General features: G+C 38.6%; 1 protein-coding gene across 2 annotated transcripts; it reads left to right on the top strand.

The window, feature by feature from the left end:
• Positions 1–1,654: 1,654 nt before the first annotated feature.
• Positions 1,655–21,272, top strand: LOC144659626 (beta-lactamase-like protein 2). Of its 2 annotated transcripts, none has more exons than XM_078520099.1 (12): positions 1,655–1,947; positions 5,994–6,404; positions 9,676–9,816; positions 10,312–10,455; positions 11,514–11,635; positions 12,112–12,264; positions 12,818–12,946; positions 16,706–16,808; positions 17,713–17,791; positions 18,624–18,761; positions 19,274–19,377; positions 20,031–21,271. In XM_078520099.1, the coding sequence occupies exons 1-12, from the start codon at positions 1,861–1,863 to the stop codon at positions 20,373–20,375; spliced, it is 1,956 nt and encodes a 651-aa protein (XP_078376225.1). In that variant the 5' UTR covers positions 1,655–1,860; the 3' UTR covers positions 20,376–21,271. The 2 variants fall into 2 exon arrangements, with proteins under 2 accessions (XP_078376225.1, XP_078376224.1); XM_078520098.1 differs by lacking the exon at positions 1,655–1,947 and adding an exon at positions 4,371–4,466 and having other exon boundaries at positions 20,031–21,272.
• Positions 21,273–21,855: the final 583 nt, after the last annotated feature.

Below are 21,855 nucleotides of genomic sequence, written 5' to 3'. Positions count from 1 at the left end.
ATTTATAAGTGTAATTTCCTTGCCCTTGCTGCTTCGGTGTTCAGACTCTCATTTTTAAACGAATCGTCATACAACAGAGAGAAAACGAATAGCAAATGTTTTTTTTTTTTTATAGTTTGTTCAATTTTTGTTGTAAAATTTAAGTCTGTAGCGCCGATTCTGAAACCACCTTTTTGATAAGCTGGCTCAATACTTGGAAACTTTTCGCCAAGTTTTGTGTTCCTTTCGTTACGATTTTTCTGCCATTTCGCAAATTTAAGCCCATCAAAATTTGCCTCTCTCATTTTTGCATATTAAGTTCCAACGAAAAAAAGTAGCAGTAGTATTAGCGCAACTGACCGCAACTGGAACGACGAAAAAAAGAAAAATAAATGTGCTTTACTCTGTGTCCAAAGTTGCTCAATTTAACTTTTACCAGTTTTACTACATTGTACTTGCACTGCACTGTTGAAATCGTACAATGTTCTGCTCACAAGACTGGTAACATGGGAAGAGGAAAAAGAGGGACTTGCATCCACAGGAGCTTCTAACAGGATGCTTTATAATTATTAATCATTTTTTTTTTGATAAGCAATGAGCTACGGACACGGCGCATCTTGGCGGAGAAACCGTTATGTAACGCGTCCCGCCCAATATCCCGCGGGATATTTAACAGCTGTCCAGCAGTGTGGAGGTTGTACCCTCTATACCATATTGCTTAAAGCAAAATACCACCGCATGGAAAAAAAATAAGACCGGTATTTTAGTTTTAAAGGAACAACGTCAAAGGGATTTTGCAGGTTTTTGGTCTTTACTGTTCTGAAAATTAGAAGTAGGCACTTTAACCTAAAATCATTATCTTTGACAAAACGAAGATTTATAACCTTAATTTGTAAATAGAAATCAAACCTTGGCTATAAATATTGATTTTTTAGACACGCGCAAAAACTACTTGAAGAGTTAAAGGAACATTGTCACGAGCTTCACTTCAAAACTCCAAGAGCCCAAAAACGTATGAAATCCCTCAAATAGTGGTCCAGATTTGTTAAAATAAAATACTATGCTAGTGTACTGAAGCTATAAACAAGTGATATTATTTTGATGCCATCAGGAACTATATATCTCAACTTGAAAAAGTCAGGCTGATTTTTTCAAGTTCTGCCCTTGTTGCCTGGAAAAAACAGCGTAAACTTACAACGGCTCCCCTCTACCTAAAACAACAATTTATTTTATATCTTCATCTTGATGTTCTAGGCGAATTTCATGTACGAGCTCAGTAGTGCCCCGCCGATTTTAGCAGAAAACTCGCTGTGACAGTGTCCCTTAAAAGCCTTAATTTTTTAGGTTGTAATCCATTTCCATCCTAGCCATCTGCAGCCATATACGCTTGTTAACAGTTTCAGTGCTTTTAATTTAGGTTTCCTTTGAAACAAAGCCCCTTTACAAGCACAATCAAAAGCGTCTGATGGGCAAATGTTATCGACAAGCGTGTATTTACAAAGGAGTGAATAACAGATGTCAAAGCCTATGGGGTCACTAAGATATTTTATGCTATCGATGACAGCCGAAAAAAGTGGAATCATGAATATTACAGACTGTCAACAGCAATGTCAATCTACGCTCGCCCACGCTTGAATATAAGAGCACATACAGTATATAAACAAGTACGGCTCGCGCTAACCGAACGAAGGTATTCTGTGGGGCATTTGATACGGTTGTACATTATACAAGTTCTGGCATCTGTTGATAGTTGAAGTAATAACAGCGATAGCTGCCGAAGTTACTGAGTGACGGACTGGAAAAAAGACCGCGACGGACAGTTCTACGGTTGCTCAAAAATACAAACTCCTGTCTGAGTTGGAGTTTTATATACGCAGTAAGATGTCTGCAGTTGTTTTAGTTCGCGATTCGAGAAGCGGTGAGCATTTTGTGTTGCAGCCAGTGGAGGAAAATGGTTACGTTACAAAGGTTTGTTGTAATTGTATAGTTGCACATGTAACTGTTTAGTTTTTAATTAAAGTATATGAATTTCAGCAAGATGAATTAATTTACGACGCAAACTGAGAGACGTTCGTAGTGTCTACCGCGCGCGTTATTACAAGGCTGGTAAATGTTGAAGTACAAGGTCGCTCGTTTTGGAGTTTAACTGTTACAGAATAGTTTCAATAGCCAACTACTTAGTACCACCTATAAACCATGCTCTTATTCTTTGAAAAAATTGTTTTCATGTCAGTCGGTGGACTGCTGAGATTCAACAATACATTTGCATACATAGGATACAAAATTTTCGCCCTGGTTGAAATGGACTACATTTTGAACACTTTGTCCACCAGCGGACAAAAGATGAAAAAGCCTTGTTAGAGTCAAGATCTGACTTTTGCTTACTCACAAAGATAGTTAGTCCAGTACTAGGCATCCCTTTTTTCAAAGAACCAATTGAAAAACCTCTGACGTATTTGGTATTTCAGTGCTATTTGGGGGACGAGGGCCAAGGCGATGGCTTTTGTTCAGAAGAAGGCATGAACGATGTTTACGTCTGTTACGTCGAGAGTTTTTATATAGTTAAATTACACAGAAGCTAATTCAGCATGCATGAAAGGTCAATTAGTGTGCTTCATTAGCAACTACGTACAGTATGGCCGTCCGACAAACAGTTTTATTGACTTTTAATTAGATTTTCATTTCTTATTAACTTTGATGTACCATAGCAAAAAAAGGTTTAAAGCTAGGTTTAAAGTTTGTTGACATATTACTACACAAAGCGAAGGTATGGATTTACCCTTTTATATCCCCGGAGGTGTCTTGATAAATGTTTAAGGGGTAATCTCGAAACAAATTTACGCTGATTGCGCCAATATCCGCAAAATTTACCCTGAGGGTGCTCTTGTCATTTTAACCAAATTCTCTCCGTTCAGAAATCGGAGAGCAGTGGATTAACATGTCAATGATTCCTTTGGCGGGAAAAAGTCGGCGCGCGCCGTCTCAATTAAAATTCAGGCCTGTCAGAAATGCTCAATCAAAATGATTCTTCCTTTTCCAAATCTTGAGTCAATTTTAGCTATTTAACACACGATAAACTTAAAAAGAATTAACAACTGTTGAAGCAACGAAGCTCCACTCTGGGTTACTGTTTTACTTTTTTTGAGCAGATTAGCAATCAGCAATTAAAAGCCATTCATTTAATTTTGATTGCAGTACTAAAAATGGAAAAAGTACAGTCCATGTTACTACAATTTTCAACAGTGATTGATAAACGGGTCTTTTATATTTGTTTGTGATTGTAATTTCTTCGAAATAAAATTAAGGTTAACTATAAGTCTACTACAAGGCAGAATAGCGATACTTCCAGCCCTTACACACTGTTAGTTAATTAATTAATTAACTAGCCAGCCTCGATAGACTGTGCCTCGCACTGAAATGCAACCACGCAACTTAGTGGGTGGGTTCATTCATTTAATTTTGAAGTATAAAGATAAAATACAATATTCTCGCAAATCTAATTTCTCAAGTGCTAGTCAGACACCTATTGGTTATAGTTCTGTTTCTTTGAACACTAATTAACCCTTAGCTTTATGTGACGTCGCAGCTGCCATGTTGATTGATGATATATTAAGGCAGCTTGTAATGTCTCTCGTTGCCTTTTTTGTTGTGTTGGTTCCAGCAACATAACCACCAGAGACATTTTTGTCATTTGAATCGCTAAGTATTGACTACAGACCATCACCTCTTTTGAACGTATCCCCAGGCCATCATCCAAAAAAACTATTACATGTATTTATTTTTGCTTGCTGACAAGAAGACTGTTTTCTTCTGTCGAATACCAAGTAGTTTTGGCTTTGGTTTGTCATGTCACGTTGGCAGCATTCAATTCATTATCTTCAAGTCATGAATGCCCAAAAGACAATCCGCAAAACGCTGCCAAAAGTCCTGCGGCCGAACAACTTAACGGAACACTTAACACTTGAGCCAAATTACCCCACAAACAAACACCAGTTATTTTTCATTAATTTCTAACATTTCACAAAGCAAGCCGGCGCATTCGCAAGTAATTATGACCTGAAGCAAGAATACAATTCTTCTTGTATTACTTAAAAAAATCTTCCCAGACGTGGGCATTTTGCACATTCTCATTGTAGCGTGTTTGACTATTAGAGTGGGTCTTTTTGTTACGGCACCTGAAACTACGACAAAAATGGTAAAATTTCTATTTGTAATGCACTGGACGATTTCTGTTGTGCAGTCCACATACCTGTACATCGAACAAACAACCGGACAATCTTGTTTACTGCAATCAACTAAACCTGTTTGGGCAATTAGTCTCGTATTTGGTTGTCAAATGTTGGCACATGTCTTCGCGGGAGCAAAATCAGTCAACAGTAAGGCACAGAGAAAAGATGGAGAACGGTCACATAAAAACAACTAAAATCCATGTGGACAAAAACATTGAAAAGAAAACGAAGCCACGGCGAGTTTTTATCGAGTTACTTGTAAGTAAGGGATTTTTAATTTGTTCCTCTTTTGATTATAAACTGATGGTAGATTGAAATTGCCATTTTTGTTACCCTCCCTTTTTTCTCTTTGCTTAGGGTAGCATACAGTTATATAATTAGATCATGATTTTACTAGTCAGTATGATTGAATTAACAGGCCCGGGAGTATGCATGTTGCATCTGTTGCTCAAAGTTCACTCACAAGCCTTGTTTACGCTAAATTATTTTCAAGTCTTTGGCACGTTCATACTGTTTTCACATGCCTTTTCTTTTCATCTTTGCTGCTTTGGGAATTGCACTTTGAAAGCAAGGTTCGAGGGTAAAATTAGCCAGTCTGGAAAAGAGCTATCAGTTTTTTAAAACGATAATAAGATTACTGTGAGTACAATTAACACGAGGGTTACTTTTATACTCTGACGTACTCTTATTTGCAATGAAAATAATCTGAGCTCAGAAACACTTTTGCACGTGCACGCGATGAATGAAAAGCTTGTTGATGTTTCCCAAAGGTCCAAGATTAATGCCTTATTTCCTCTTAGCATATAATAATATCATATTTAATTACTGTCTTTATATGTAACATCTCTAAAAGCAGCGAAGTACAAAAAAGGCTTAGCTGCGGCTTTGTCACTATGTCATATGAAGGAGAAATAAATAAATCCACAGGTATCACAAATTTAGTGGTACGAAGTTCAGGGTTAATTTGTAGTTTGCGTGTCTCACAGTTGGAATTTGACATAAATTTGATTGCTTCAACGGCAAACAACATAACAGGCGTTAAAAAATCATTATAATTACGTCATCTGATCGCTTTTGCTATTGATATTGTTTTTTAAAAGGACCAAAAGGAAGTTGCTAGAAAACGTAAAACTGTTCAGAGCCTCTATATTTTCCAGCGCAAAAGAGCACGAAAGAGCCCCCTCTCGCCTCCCGTTTTGCACTGGCGTCAAATTCTCTGGCGATTCTTTCCCGCTTTTAGTGCACTCTTTTCTTTTTATAAGAATATTGGTTTTCCGGCCCAGGCTGAATATTCTTATTTTTCTATCGATTTAAGGCTGAAATATTCTTGTGAATATTCTCAGATTATAGCGTTGACATTTCCGTTTAAGAATGTATTGAGGGAACAATTACGAGTAAATATCTTCTGGCCGAAATGTTACTGCTTTGTTGTTTTTTAGTTAGTTCTGTCGTTTAGAGAAGAAAATAATTTTAACGGTTTAACTTAAAATATTCTAAAAATTTCACAAATTTCAGTCTCGATAATCTCATAAAATATATTCTTAAAGAATAAAAAGTGTGTAGAGGGCTGTGAACAGCCTAGAAAAACTGATGAAAATTTGTAATTTGCTTGTTTGCCGTATTTTTATTTATTTATTTTTTATTTATTTATTTATTTATTATTGTTGTTTAGCCAAACAAGAAAATTAGGGTTTTATGCATTTATGTTAGAACCGCATTTGTTGCATTCAAAGGGTTTCAATGTAATAATCAAGGCAATGAATACTTTTCCTTCCTTCATTAAAGTCACCAGATAACAAGAAACCAGCAGTCATGATGGCTCGATTACAGTTGCACCCAGACCCCAACACGAACGCCGCAAACAACCAGCTGGCAAAATTCGAGCCGGAATCGCCCCAGTCCCCAGGCGCGGAGTCGCAGATGTCATTTAATGTTTACGAGGCAAGGTTTTCCGGTAGCGATGATACCTGTTTGGGTGCGCTGCCGAACAGTGCAAGCACGATAGGTTTCCTTCCAGATCATCACACCAAGGGCAGCAGAATGGTGCCAGGGTATTCGAGAAAAATACAGCGGCTCTCTGTTTGTTTGGTGCTTTTTATCGCTGTGTCTTTGGTGATGACTGGGTTGTTCGTTTGGAGGACATTTTATTACGATTCTGAGGACAACGCCGTTGAAACGAAAGTTCTTATCAAAGAGGTAGGGTAAAATTTTGAAAATTGCATCTCATCTTAAGCACTTGTTATTGTAAGCTCGCTGTTCCAAAACTTCTTTTAGGGCGGTATCTTTCCCCAATACAGAAGATTTACTGTTTAGTTCTTTATAAAAAATAATCTAAATTTCATGCAAACAACAGTGATAAAGGGTTATATATACGTTATCTTCTGCTGTAACTGATAATAAGTACTTTGCACCTCGCTCCAGCACGCACGTACACACTTTGGAACGTTCTCTCTCGACTCGTCGCTGAAGAATTCGCTTTCCTTGCTTGTCAGCACAACCTAAATTCTCCGTAAACGTTCCGTGAAACTCGGGCGTCACATTCTTCGACGGATTATCATTTGAACTGTCGTTATAACACTGGTAATTTACCAAAAATTGAAACATGTTGAGTGGGTGGATTTGCTGTTAAAGTACGTTTTCGTCATTTAATTGAGGAAGACAGGTGTAGAAAACATCAATTCTAGATAAAACACTTGTAAAGATTCGGAATGAACATCACTCTACAAAAACGAGATCAAATATAGACCTGGACACACCCTTTAAGATCGTTCCCTTGAACTTGTATTTTGTTTGCCCATTTTCGCAGTCTTTTTTGTCCCTTTTATTTCCTGGGTAAAAGGCCAATGGCTTCATTCTTAGTTTTATTATAAAAACACAAGATTAACATATTAAGCGTCTCGTTAAAGACAACTGCAATACAGGGGCGAGATAAAAATGAACTCTGTACATTTCAACTTGCACTAGCACTTTATCTTTAAATACCCAACTTCATGCCAGCTGGTTTGTAAAGAAAACATCGATAGCAAAAAAGGTTCATACATGTAGCTTTGAAGTAATGTTGGACTCATAAAAGGTAAAAATGAGTGCATCTAAGTCATAAAAAAACACATAATTTGCCCTGGTTTTATGTTTAGTGTTAATATTTCTTTTAATGTGTTTAAAAAGCTTATGTTTAGACCGTATGTTTTTCAAAGAAATGTAATTACTAAATAATCGACATTAATTTTCAAAGAGAGTTTAATGCTGATTACACCCAGAGCAGCGAAAAGGTTTTTTTAAAGGCTGCTGTCAATTTCCTTCGCTTATACTTTGCAGGGTGGATTTTTAATGCCAGTTTGATCACAAATTTAAAATAAAAAGCCTATACTATTTACACAGGGCTGCCAGACCGTAAGCAAGCCTTTTGAAAAGCAAATTTGCGAGCGAGGAAGGAAGCGACATTTTTAAATAAAAGTTAATGGACTAGCTGTTCCGCCGTAAAGTTTATTTTCCAAAAAGAAGGGCAAATAATCCATGTATTTTAGCTTGTTATTTATTGGCGAAATAAGAAAATAGAGTATTTTGTTGACTTTTTAAGGTATTATTCGTTATTTGCAACTCGATCTTGAAAGCATTGAAGGTCAATGATAATTTCGTTATTTTCCAAAACCCGATTATGGGTTAAATTCCTGTTTGTTTAGAAATCAACGTTGTCAAAACCTTTGTCTTCAATTGAGATTAAATGCATTCTCTAAGCGGGTCATATACAAACAATACTTAAGAACGTAACTCCATTTATTACAGTACAGTCCGGAAGTAACAGCATCTCGCGACAAACGCCACCGAAATTAAATTCTAAAGTTTGTTTTGTGAACCCCGCTAGGAAACCAATATAAGGCAAGTGGAAAAGCAACAGGCAGCTGTCAAATATGGAACCCATTTCAAAATTAGCACGAAAACATTTTCTCGAGTTTTCTATTTGAAGTATATTTAAATGATGTGCAATGCGGGGATTGTTATTTCATGATTTTGCCAAAAAAACAATGGTTTGTTATCAAAATGGAAAGCAACGGTTTTAGTATTACCTTGATGCAATTATCAGTAATTAAATAAAATATTAGATTAAGAAACATATCAAAGCAAGGTTGGACGAATGAGATCTTAAAAGTGGTGCAACTTACATTTCTTAGTCTTTTATAAAGGTAGACTAAATATTAAAAAAAAAACATTTGATTCTGAGTCCTACCTTCGTTAATAAATATTTGGATAAAAGAATAGTGTTCATACTTCGATTGAGAGAAATTTGCATATTATTATATCTAAAAATTATCAGCTCTCGCCCTGAGGCAACAGTTTGAGACCGCGACAAAGTGTCGGTACGTTCTGTCATAGCCACGGAAAACGCGCGTTTTTGAAAGCAGTTCAATACAAGATCCCTTACATGGCAGCCATTCAGACTAGTCCGCGCAGATGCTCAACGTACATAGGCGGCATTTCGTGTATTGACTCAGTGAGAAGGTTGCGAAAAACAATAGTTTATATTAAGACTAGATTTATAGACTGTAAGGAAACAGAAATGTTACGGTATGCCGAGTAATGATTGGTCTATGTAATAAAAAATAATATTTTTTTATGTTATTAATCAACAAGTAACCACGTGACCTTTAATCTTAAGTTCAAAATGTTGATTCTCCTAATCGGTTGGCATAAACATTTGTTTCTAATGCAAGTCTTGAGAAATTGGTAATATTCAATATCATATCATTTTCTATTTTCTGGTCACCTTGGTCGCCCGTAAGTGGTACTACCTCCATTTTGAGGAACCCATGGAATTGTACATGCGCAAAAATATAAAGTTTTATGCAAAAACATCCAAGTAGGAAACAGTTTGCCAACAATTTCACTTCAGCGGAGTTATTCAAAGATTACCGTGCCGTGCTGATTTTTTTGCGCGTGTAAATGGGGTTTTAAAGGGATGTACAGCTCTGAGTTTTCCGGTTTAACCCTAGCTCTTCAACTTCCGACTTGTTGTCGCCACGTATTGAATATAACTTGATTGATAAGGTTTTCTTTTCGAGAACCTTGTTTCATAGTTTAACATCTCTTCATTTACATAACAATACCATTTTTTATTTTCATACATGCCGTAAAAACTCTTTGAAGCCCTCCCTCTTCCCTTTTAAGCTCCCTTTCTAAGGGGTGAATTAGATGGTACTATTTTGCCTACGATTATCGAATGCAGCACGCCATGACTGACAACACGAATCGCGTCGTGTAAATCAACCCACCACATCCTTCAGTACAACAGACGCGCACGCGTGTAAGTGGTCCTAGGTCATGTGGTAGGCCTGTCGCAAGCTGGTCGCATGCGAGAAAGTAGTACCGTGTAAATTGGCCCTAATAAGCCCCCGTCTAGTAGCTTAAGTTTTCAAATAACCCTGCATTATACCTTTACCAGTTTAAAAGAACGTTGTCACATGTTCCTTAGGGTCCAGTTGTTGCACCGCCCAAAAACGACTGCCCTGTGCGAGCAAAGGCAGTTCCGTTGACCACTCTCCCGAAGAGCATTCAAGATACATTGTCACAAATTGAAGAACATTTGATGAAGGCGAACGCCAAGGATAAAACGGTAAGGCAGAAAAATAAAACTATATCAATATGAAGTCAAAGATCACTTGGTCTTTTCTAGTCTTTTAGTGTCTCCTGACTGCCCTATTTAGGTGGCCATTGGCTTTTAGAATCGTGTTTGGTCCTATTAAAAATAAAATGCTGCATTTGTATCTTTCTTTTCACACAAATCTCAAGAAATGATAGCATTTTTTCCGAGTCCATACCGATACGACTGATTAAATTCTTTCTCTTTTCTCTACCATGCTTAAAATATACCATTTCTTTCCACACATCCTCACTAATCAATAAAACTAACCCTACAGCAGTAGGCCTAGGGTTTGTTCATAGACTGTTCACAGGTCCCCTATTTTTCCGTGAAGTCGTTCAGGAACCAGGATGTCGGCTTGGCGAACTCAACGATCGATCTCTTCGACTTCACGGAAACTGAAATAGGGGACTGTGAATAGTCTACCTTGTTCGTGACTTGGGTATTGTCGTCTAATTTGTCCTTCAGGTCTCCATTATGGCAAACGTTGTTTACATGGACCAGGTGATTTGGGAACGTTCGTTTGGTAAAATGAATCAATCAAATCCAACATCACCAAAACCTTCCAGCAAAACAGTGTTTCCTGTAGCCAGTGTGACCAAAGTTTTAACGGTAAGGAATCAATATTTAACTTCTTCCACACACATGCACCACTGTAACTTTTGTAGGTAATTTAAAGGACACGTCTAGATCTGCAAATCTACTTGGCAATGGTACTAGGGTTTTTTTTTATTGTAAAAAAAATTTTTTTTTTTTTTTTTTTTTTTTTTATTTATTAAAAGAAATGGTTTAAAAATTTCCCCCCCCCTTTTTGGCCAAAGAGGAAAAAAACAAAAAAAACGTGACCCGCTCACCCACGTTTTCCCCCCCTATGTGCCGGCTACATATATTTGTTTTGAGTTTTGATTGGTTCACTGGATTGTCTGTGTCCTTTGTGCTTGGCCAGAGTAATTACTTTGGTTTTGGTTTTACGACACTCAATTGAAAACTGCTCTACCATCGATCAGGCCAAGATCTTAGATAAAAAAAGTACTAAGTGCAAGTGTAGGTTAAGATAGTGAAAAGTACATTGCCTGATGCAGTTCAAGAGAATATGAAGTTATAGTACATACATACGAAATTTTCTTTTAGGAAGCTCATAACGGTTTCTAGCACTTTCCAACTCTTATACTTTGATGGGTCAGTACTACAAATATTTATCAGTTGCTCCTGCAATTATAATATCAAACAAACGTCCAATCATTGTTGAGCAAGTTGTGGTAACCATAGCAACAGTAGAATTTGTTAAAAACGCCTTTGAATTTCGTTTTAAGTGCTTTTATCTCAAAAACGAACTCGGTGACCCCCATTTTTATGATAGAATAATGATCAGCATGTTAAGATACAACTTTCGAGTTAAAAAATCTAACATGGGGTTCAGGGTCACGTTAAATTTTCGAAAAATTCTCACGACTTCGACACTAACTATCGTGTGTATTTCCAAACGTCCGTCTGCTTGCAGGCTACTTAAAAAAGTAATTATAATGAAAAACAATATTATACTGTCGTGATACAATCGCCATTCCTTTCGTCTTTTTAAAACAAAGGAAGCTTCCATTTTTTAAAAGTTATAGCGGCATTTAACCGTTCAGAAGTTAAATTTATAATGTTTCTTCTGCCGTTGTATTCAGGCGTTGATGCTTTACAAGCTTTACCATGAGAAAAAGGTTAAGTCGCTAGATGATCCTTTCAAAAAATATATGCCAAGGTTCTCAATACAGGATCCATTCAACTCACACGAGACCGTACTAAGGTAGGTGTAGCCTGCTGCCAAAATTTAATTCAATGCTGTCATACTGATTAAGGGACTGTCTGACAGACAGACGGACTTACCGACAGACAGACAAACAGATAAACAGACAGAGAGACATGCAGACAAACAGACAGATAGGCAGGCAGGAGGCAGGCAGGCAGGCAGACAGACAGATAGACAGAATTTGTCAAACGGTTGGTTCATCGACAATCAACCGACCGAATGATCGACCTACAAGCTAGCGACCTGTCGACCAACCGACCGAACGAAAAGAATTTATTGACCTATAAAATCAAGAAAAGAATGCCGTAGATTTGTCACAATGTTATATAAACTCTTGTTGCAACATTATTCACGTAGCTTTGAGTTCTGAAAAAGTACTGCATGTTGTAAAGTCGGCTTTAGGCAAATATCTAATTACAGTGCTTTCGTAAAACGGAACTGTTGTTAAACTGTTTTAAACGTTCTTTTTTTAGGGAAATGGTTTCTCACATGTCTGGATTTCCACGAGAAGCGCCATGTTTGTCCAAGAAAGAAGGAAATCTTTGTCCACATAACAACACTGTCATGCTGGAGCGAATAAAGAATCTTACTCTTATTGCTCAACCAGGCAATAAAGTCAGTTACAGGTCTGATATATTCTGTATCTATCTTTTAGTATATAAGGTGTTTTAAACGTTTTTATTTGTAACTGGCCACAATTGCCAAAAACATAGGAAAAGTTTCTCTATCAAGAGAAACGCGCGCACGGTTGCGGTAGAAGATAGAAGTCTCGAGCTGGCATTCAAATCACAGGGGACCCACACAAATGGAGCGACTGTTGATGTTTCAAAATTATAAAGGGATGTATGGGAAACGTTCAAACGTTCCTATTAGCATAGACTATAGCGAGTTATATTTCGCATTTATGCTCAAAATGAACGTTAAGCTACCTCAATTAATTTTGTTGTGCTTTGTCGTCCTTGTAGTTCAAAACAGCGGCTAGTGAATTTTAGCGATTTAGTGGGTTTCTGCGACGCTGTCACCTATACATAATAGACAGCATTGTGTTCAAATTGTAAAATAGACAATTTTGAGAGAACCAATCAGGTTCGAGAATTTGCATTAGGTGATTGTCTACTATAGGTGGCTGTTTACTATACTAAATAGATCATTGACGCCAGTTTTACCTTTGTCATGAAGCAATTTAGGTTTTGGGCTCCTTGGTCAAGGACTGGCCCTCTCTCAAAACACTTCCTATGAGGACTGGATGCAGAAAAACATTTTTGATCCACTGGAGATGAATGATTCGGGATTCAAGTTAACTCCTGAGTGAGTAGCTTGCATTGCAGATAAAAAATAATAAAGTAAGGGAATTTGCTGTAAAGTACCCTGGCGTCTTCGTCCCGTTCCAGAGGATTTTTCTCGCGCGGGGGGATTGCTCTTCGGGCGGCCGAAGGCCGTCGAACCACGAGCGGCAAAGCCCGGGCAAGGAAATTAAAACGAGTGTCACAATTATAGAGACATGACCGACACCGGAAGCCCCGCAATAAAAACCCCTGACACCCAGGGTAGCTGTAAAGTGAAGCAAAAAAATGCACATAAGGAAGCTTTGCTATTGGATTGCCCAGCTTGCGAGCCATTTTTGCGTAGTTTTCTCGTGCACGGGCGCATTTTTTCAAGGTGAATTTGCGAGCGACATTTGAGGGTATATAACACGAATGACATTGCAACAGCTTACTAGCGTTCAGGCCCCCACTCACAAGCGATCTCGATGACATCTTTTTTTCACGCAACCTAGCTTCAGTAGGAGATCCGTTTGGTTTCTCTAATGGATGACATTGTGTGAAAAGTCATGATCCAGGCACAAAACAATTCTAAAGAAATACAGAAAATAATGCTAGTGTTTAATGAAGCGCTTGTTAAGAGGACATATGCACAAATTTCAAAAAAAAGAAAATCTGGCAATAGCCCTGTAAATTTCGCTCTCTCTCCTGGGTAGGTCTCATATGAAAAAATACAGTAACTTTGTTTGGCTAAATTCGATTTGTTTTCGAGACATTCTTCAAAAATACGCTTTCGGAGCTAAATATCCGATTTGTTACTTCGCGTCAAAAAAAACACTCTGAAAAAAAACTATTTATTCGAAAAATAACGGAATTTCTCTCTTATCCTTTTATTTACATTTTTTAATTATAAATTATCGCTTTATTTAAGTTGCAGCGAGCAGAAAGATGTTTTTTCGAAAATTAATTCGCTTTATCTATCGTAATTAACGACGTGAATTTTGATCTATAAATTATTAATTCCACAATCCCTTGAACTTCAACTGAGTAAATAACTTCTACCGGGTGTTCGCTGAAATTAAATCCTGTTTTCCTCATTTACGACAAACTCCCTCGCGAACATCAATTCTACGCCCATTAACTGATTCCACTTGCAACTTTCTTGACCTTCTTAACTGATATTAAACGTTCTTTAACTTAACTTACACAGTAAAAAAATACCGGCCGGCGAATCTTTGCCGCCATAGATTGTCGGCCCTTTCCTCGTATCACACTTTCCGCACTAATCGACAACCACCTGACAAAACACCCTGCTTTTTGTGATGGTGGCACTTTTTATATTAAATAACTCTCATAACTTTTGGGCTAAACTTGTACTTAATTTCATTAGTACCATCGTTCGAAGAGTTGTAAATGGTTGCATCGCTTTTAACTTCCGGGTCATCTTTTCGTCTTCCCCTGCATTTTTTTCCATTCTACCCTTTTCAATTCTTGATAGCTAAGGCAAATTATCACTCTCCCTTATGGATCTCCTAACGGACACCTCTGTTATCCTGTCCTTCCTTTTTTCGTCATTTTTATACTCTAACAGCTGGCTACGTACACGGACCGGACTGCCGTCGAACTACCGACCGACGCCTCTACACGGAAGCGCACTCCTTGTTACACAACGGTTCTAACCGGTCCGAACGGTTCCATAACTTGACCTGCAAAATAGCAGGTCCATTCCATCCCACCGGTTCCAAACGGCCCCGTGTAAACAGAAGGCCTATCCTATCCGTGTAAAGAGGCATATCCTATCCGAAAATCGGACCGAAACCCGGTCAGCAGTAAGATCGGCCGGCACTTCTTTTCAAAACTGAGATTGTCGGCCCTTTGTCATCGGTGTGCAGAATATTTCACACTTCGTAACTCCGGCACAAATCACAACCCCGTACCAGATACACCCTGCGTTTGTATATGTTGAGGCACATAATTCTAAAACTCTAAAAAACTTTTGGGCTGAACATAAAATTTCACTTAGTACTACCTTTGTCTAATGACAGCGCTTTTAACTCCCGGTCTATTCTTCTGCGTTTCGTTATTTTTTTTGTTCCCTTTTCCTTCTTGTTCCGTGACATTTTCGTTGATCCGTCTTCCTTGTAATTTTTATATTCTTTGGGGTCCGGCGTAAACAAGGGAAGGTGCCCCCCCACTTCGGGGAGGGACACGCCTCGCCGTCAGGGAACCAAATGTATATATATTATAAAATTTTTTTTTAAATTTTTCCGGTGTGTTTTTGAGATGAAGCTATAGGGGGTAATTCCATTTTCTTCCTATTTTATTTTTTTTACGAACTTTATTAAAGAAGTTGTCACTGGGTATTCCCCCAAACCTCTGTGCCGTCCGTGGGTCGTGTTTGGTTCCCCTACGGGAAACGTTAACTTGTATTAACAAATCTAAAAACAGCCAAAACGGGGTGACTTTCTAGACGCGGTATCTTTTGATCAAGTTCTTTCTAACTGAATCAGGGCCCTTCCAATTACCTGTAAAGGGATTATCTTCTAACAATCTTTTTTTTGTCCGTTTTCAATGTTTCTCATTTTTTTTTTTCTACTTGGTTCTTTTTTACTACTCATCATTCCATACTTCTTTGACTTTTTCTCTTTTTCCTTTTTTTTAACCCCTTTGTATCCACCCAACTCTTTCCCTCCCCCCCCCCCCCTTTTTCCCCATCCTCCCAACATCGTTTTCACGACATCAACCTCTAATTTTTGTACACACTCTCTCACGGTCCTTCGACGCTCTCTCTCTAGTCCACTGGACCGTTGGACATATGAAACAACAACGCAAAACTCCGCTTCTGTGCTACTGTGTTAAATTCTTTCTCGGTGCAATCTCTGTCCTCTCCCCCTCTCGCCGCCGTCCTTTTATCCTTACTTACTACTTTTCATTTTAACGCGTCAAATTCTTCGCCGGGGCTTAGTTTCGTAGGAGAACCGAAGTAACTCTTTCCCTACTTTCTCGCTTCTCACCCCCTTACCCCCCTCCTCCTATTCTATTTTTACTAAATTTCGCGAATCCATACTTCCAGATGCTTTTTTCGACGCAGCAACAAATCGCATTTTAGCTCCGAAAGCGTCAATTTTGCTGGATTTTAGAATTCGATGAATCGTATTTAGCCAAAAAATATACTTGATTTATTTCTTTGACCTACCCATGGTAAGAGAATGAGCGAAATCCATTTAAGGACTCACGAATATTTTGACCGTAGGAAACCTGTGCTCTTAAGGCCTGGCCAATGGGAACGCAAGTTTTCAACATGTGTCCAATTACGTCTCCGTTTGGCCAGGACTTGCGTGCACTTGCGTTCTTGCGCTGACTTGCGTTCACTTTGTTCGAGATCAATTGCACGCAAGTCAACGCAAGTTTTTCACCGTTTGGCCACCCAACGCAAATCAATGAAAGTCTTGCTGCTTACTTCAAGTAGTAGCATTGAAATGGCTCTTTTTAACAACTTGCGTGCCCGTTTGGCCAGCCAACGCAAGTCAGTACACAATTCAAGTTGCGACTGCTTGCATCCACTTGCGTTACCGTTTGGCCAGGGCTTAACGCGTTGCCGAACAAGGATTGCAACTCAAAAATATCGCCAAGTTTTAAAAGTGGCCTTATTGTTTTAAAACGCTAGTTTTATTGGAAGCACTTTCAAGTAAAGTTGAATAAGTTGTTATTACGTAAATCTTAATTTAAAATGTCTCAAATAATGCCCAACCAAAAGAGGTTCGGAGAAGAACCCGGTTGATTTATTAACTCTTTATTCTAACAGAATCCCCCTGGGATATCTGGGAAACAATTCCCTGGATCCGATTGAATGGGGCTGGGCAAACCCGGCGGGTGGAATGTTCACCTCGCTAGCAGATATCGCAAAGGTAAGGTTAAATAATAGATCTTTGATTTCTAGTTTAAAACATGGCGTAGCATGCGAAGGCACCTTGGGTTAGTCACGAGTCAGTCGGGGGAACAAGCGCCAGTTGACTTCTGCGTTTTCGTCCCAGAAGATTTTACCAGAACTATTATACAGGCACGAGAGTTTTTGGAGTACACGTGAGCGCTTGCGCTAGTTTTGGATTGGATGAAATAATTCGGAAATTCTTCGAGTGCTTCAACGAAGATTTACCAAAAGGGGCACTTATTCCTCTGACTGGAGTGGTGAGGGCACTACTTTTGTCAACTGGTAGCCAGAGGGAGATGGGATTCGATTTAGCGGCCGGGGCGCTTATTTACTTTTGGCAACTCAAGATAGGGTGCTTATTCGAGACAGGGCGTTTATTCGGGAGAGGGCGCTTATTTAATTTTTTGAGAAACAACCAAATGTTTAAAACAAAACTTTAATAAATATTTAAATAACTAACAATAACTGAAACTGTAACAGTAACAAATTGTCGAAGGTCCAGTTACTTTAAAAAAATTGTTTATTTTAGCAGTAGATTTCTACATGTAGGGTATGGTGAATGTTCATGTTTATCTTTCGACGTCAATGACTTAGTAGGGGCAGTTACCACAAAGGGGCGCTTAATAGAATAGGGGCCCTTACAAGAATGGGGGCGCTAATTAGAATGGGAGCGCTTATAGGAATAGGGGCGCTTATTGGCAAAAACCATTCAAAGGGGGGGGGGGCGCTTATTGGAAGCAGGGCGCTAAATCGAATCATTACAGTATGTTAATTTTTTTTTTTTAACGTGTTAACACCCAAGAGCTCTTTTGAACTCGTTAGGATCAATAAACTCTCAACTTAGTATTTATTTTATTGCTAACTGTCACTGCTGTCCCCAGTTGGAGATTAAACTTTTCAATTCGACGGAAGAAGATGATTTTCTCACTCCTGTCATGACAGAAGAGTTTTTCTCGCCAGGTAAGGAATTGCGTTTTATATTCAGTTTGTAAACTTTATTAAGCTATTGTATTGAATGACGAAACCCAAGTTAAGAAAAAGTTATGAAACATGACATTAATAAGAACAAAAACTCTTCTCCACTCTACCCAGTAGAGCAAAAAAAACGCGCGAAACGAGTACAAATATCAAACGCTATTATTTTATCGTGTTTATCTTTATTTAGACACGGTGCTATTGCTCCACGGTACTATGGTTTTTTTTGTGGGGGGGGGGGGGGGAAAAAAAAAAAAAAAAAAATAGGGGAAAAAAAAAAAAAATTAAAAAAAAAAAAAAAAAAAAAAAAAAAAAAAAAAAAAAAAAAAAAAAAAAAAAAAAAAAAAAATATGAAGAAAAAAAAATTTCCTCCCCCCCACCCCTCCAAGAAAATAATGGTCCGTCCCTTACTCCAGGAGACCTGTTTTTCAGGTTATCTGAATATAGTTTCCTTTTATTTTTTCTAACTGCGCGAGAACGCAAAGCACAGTTAAAAATATCTATCTCGGAAAAGAAAATAATTCGCATAATAAATCTCTTAGTTAGACATTTCAGTTTGTAGTATCACTGTACATATTCATCTCGACTCTTCCTGCGTATACAAGCTGGTCAAATACCACACGACTAGTAAAAATATGCAGCAAGGCTACATCCTAAAATGTCTGATATTCCATAAAGTACAGAAAATTAAAATGGTCATCAACTGGTAAATACTACATGTCTCGATGAACCATTAAATTCTCAGAGCCGACATAAAAAAAAAAAGATAAAGTTTAGTGAAGAGAATTAATATCTCGACCTTTTTTTCCCATTTTAGCGTTTATACTGGACGGCAAACAGTTCATGGGATCTCCATGGGAGATGTATCTTATGAATGGTTATCTTGCAAGAATGAAAAATGGCTTCGTCTACGGCTACTCATCAAACCTCTATCTTTTCCCTGACCTGAAATTAGGTGAGCTTTTTCTGTAAATGGCCGTCCCTTTTTTTCTCCGTTTACCGTCGTCCGACCGACCCAAATTTTGGGGTTTTCCAAAAAAAAAAAATGTAATATTAAAAATATCAAAGACTTGCTATTCCAGCTAGCGGTTGCTAGAAAGTCGTGGATGCTCGCAGATTGCAAAAGAGTGCTGGCGGTTGATCTTTTGTTTTACTTTTCTCGGCTTAGTTTAACCACTACATTGGTCTTTTCTTTCTCCGTTGCCACCATGTTGATTTTGTGACCGCGTTTCGTTGTTTCCAGGCTCTTAGCTCCAGCTCGCTCCTGATTTTTTTTTAAGTTTTTTTTTTATCCGACCGACCGACCCAAAATTAGGAAACGCATTCGACAGTAAACGGAGAAAAACGGCCATAAGGTGAGGGTTTGGACCTCGACGAGGCCGTACCTACCCGTATAAAAATGTTTTCAGTAGAACGTTAATTTTCTTTGGGAATTTTTCATAATTTTGATCGATTTCCTTTTTTCAGCATTCAACATCTTCAACACAGGAAGCTTAAAAGGCTGCTGCATGCAAATAGCAAGCAAGCTCTTGACGGCATTTCATGAGGAACTCACAGCACTCGATAAGCAGGTAACAAGATCATTACCAAACAACCAGTTAGAGGGTCACTTACATAAGCATTGCTTCTAATCGAAATGACAGCAAAACATTAGCCCGGCTCCCGAAATCACGCAACGCGCTAAAATAAACAACCCTAAAGCACACGTCACGCGTAAAAAGTACCCAAGGGGGTACTCGGGATTTAAGTGACGGGATTTGTGGGTTTTTTTTTTTTTTTTGGGGGGGGGGGGGGGGGGGGGGAAGCAGGGTGGCTTGATTAAAGTTAGGTTTTTGGAGGTATTTAAAGACACGTGGTAGTGTTATATAATCTACGCCAAGATACGGCTTTACTTCGCTGCTGTTTGTACAAGTGGCCCTTGGATTATTTCAGAGGTACCTTATAGATAATTGCCCCTTTCCGGAAATTTATGGGTCACAATTTGTCGTGGGATTTTTGGGCGGGTTAATTTTTGATCGAGGGTTTTGTTTATTTTGGGGCGTTCGATCATCCCCGTCCCTTAAAATCTCGGGTACCCCCTCCCGGGGACAAAATATAGGGTAATCTACGCTCTAGATCTCTAGAACACTGGATTGTTTGCGTCCCTTGCAATAAGCTAGAGTGATTACTTTAGTTTTTTTTTTACCACACTCAATTTAAAACTTCCTTATCGTTCAATCTGCAGCAACAACCAAGCATTTCAGAACAGATGGCAGCTCCATATTTAGGAGAATTTCTCACGGATGATGTTCCCACAATACGCAGAGTGATCATAAAGTATCAAGATGGAAAGATGTATTTTTTCGTGGACAAAGCTGGTGGCTTTCTTTTAAACCATCTAAGCGGGACGACTTTTGAACTTATTGACCGGAGAAAAGTGAAATGCCTTGTTATAGTAGTGATGGGAATAAACCACGAGAAAGTGCATTTTGACGCGCCTAGCAGTGCTACCAACTGGATTTCTCCCGGATTTACAGTTTTTGGCTTCCATCTTCGAGGCAAAGCACACTTCTACAGGAAACAATTATAAGATCATTGTGTCATCCGTGTTGTGTTGTGCGAACGTGTTCTCGGCTTGTCTTTTATTTTGTTCTTCCGACACGAACTTATAACAATTTTCACATTGTTTGCTGTTGTTCAGCCGACTCTTTTGTTAACTTGGAACCATACGAACCTGGAAGAGACTTCATTCCTTACCGTCAGTGGAAAAGTGGTCAGAAACGCATTAGGAATCCTAACAGAAACCAAAGAAACATTTTTAAATGGAAATGTTGGTACTGAACAGGTCGTAAAGTGTTTTCAGGGTTAATGCCACGGAAGGAGTCCTAATCAAAATAGTCTCAACTACGCTAACTTTTGACGCGCTTTTGCGTTCAACGAAAGCGCACTCATTCTTTTCACGGTCGAGTATTTAATTTTTCCGCAGCTTTTACGTTTAACATTTGCACGGCATATCGCAGTAACTTTATTGCTCTTGCGTTGAGCTGTACATCCGTATCCAAACCAAGAGTCTGGACATATTTTCTCTAACCTGTCTGGTCCATCCTCGCGTCATGTTTTGGCCGAACAGTGCAACCTCGTTCCCAGGGCTTTTCCCTTCTCCACGCAGGTGTATAATAAATAATGGCACGTTGCGGTTGGACTTAAAACAATGCAAGAAAAAATAAACAAATAACATTGTGCTATAAAAACTCGTCAAATATGCTGAGAGTAACCTAGGATGGACTAGCAATCCATCCAAAAATGTATAACAAATAAAAATCCCCTTGGAGGTCCCGGGTTCAAGTCCGTTGACCACTATCTGGATTTGTTCTCGGTTGCCCCGAGCTCAAATCCTCGGTCATGCTTGTAAATAGCCAACTGGTCGCCTCCTGCCAGTTGGGATTTTTAACCATGTTATGTTTATTTAATATATTATATTTGTTTCATATACACGGCCCCACAACTTCTATCTTTAAACACAAACCGTGTATAAATAAAGTTCTTTACCTTTTTTTACCTTTTAGGAGCCGGGAAGCAGTTCTCGCAAGGTATTGCATGAATAGCTCGCTACCCTTCAAGAGAACAATGGAACAAATGACAGAACAAATACCCCTAGCCCCCCAAAATAATAGCAACTGCTATACAAGAGGACCAGTAGAATAACATGCTCACGACAGCTGCTACACTCCCACATAAAAGTAATGTAAAAAATCTCAATTTTAGGTGCCCTCATATTATGATTTTTCTCTTGTTTGTGCGAGACTAAAATTTATATTTGTCCCTAAAGGTGCGACACATCCCACTATGCAACATTTTGTGGCAAGGTGGAACGTGTCGCTGCAAAACATCCCTACTACATTTCATTTTCTTTTGTGTGTACATGTTCTGATTTTGTCACTTCTACATGTCCCTGTGACACGCCCATGCAAAATGTTCCATCGGAGGCACCACTTGTACAAGGTTTATATCCCACGTATTTCGTGCATTTCTGCTGGTTCATTTTGAAGCCCATGAGTCTTCCTAACCAT

The sequence above is a fragment of the Oculina patagonica genome, chromosome 7, assembly GCF_052425735.1.
Source record: "Oculina patagonica isolate OP01 chromosome 7, crgOcupat, whole genome shotgun sequence".
Classification (NCBI taxonomy): domain Eukaryota; kingdom Metazoa; phylum Cnidaria; class Anthozoa; order Scleractinia; family Oculinidae; genus Oculina; species Oculina patagonica.
The sequence above is the reverse complement of the archived record's forward strand: the minus strand, read 5'-3'. Positions and strand labels throughout refer to the sequence as shown.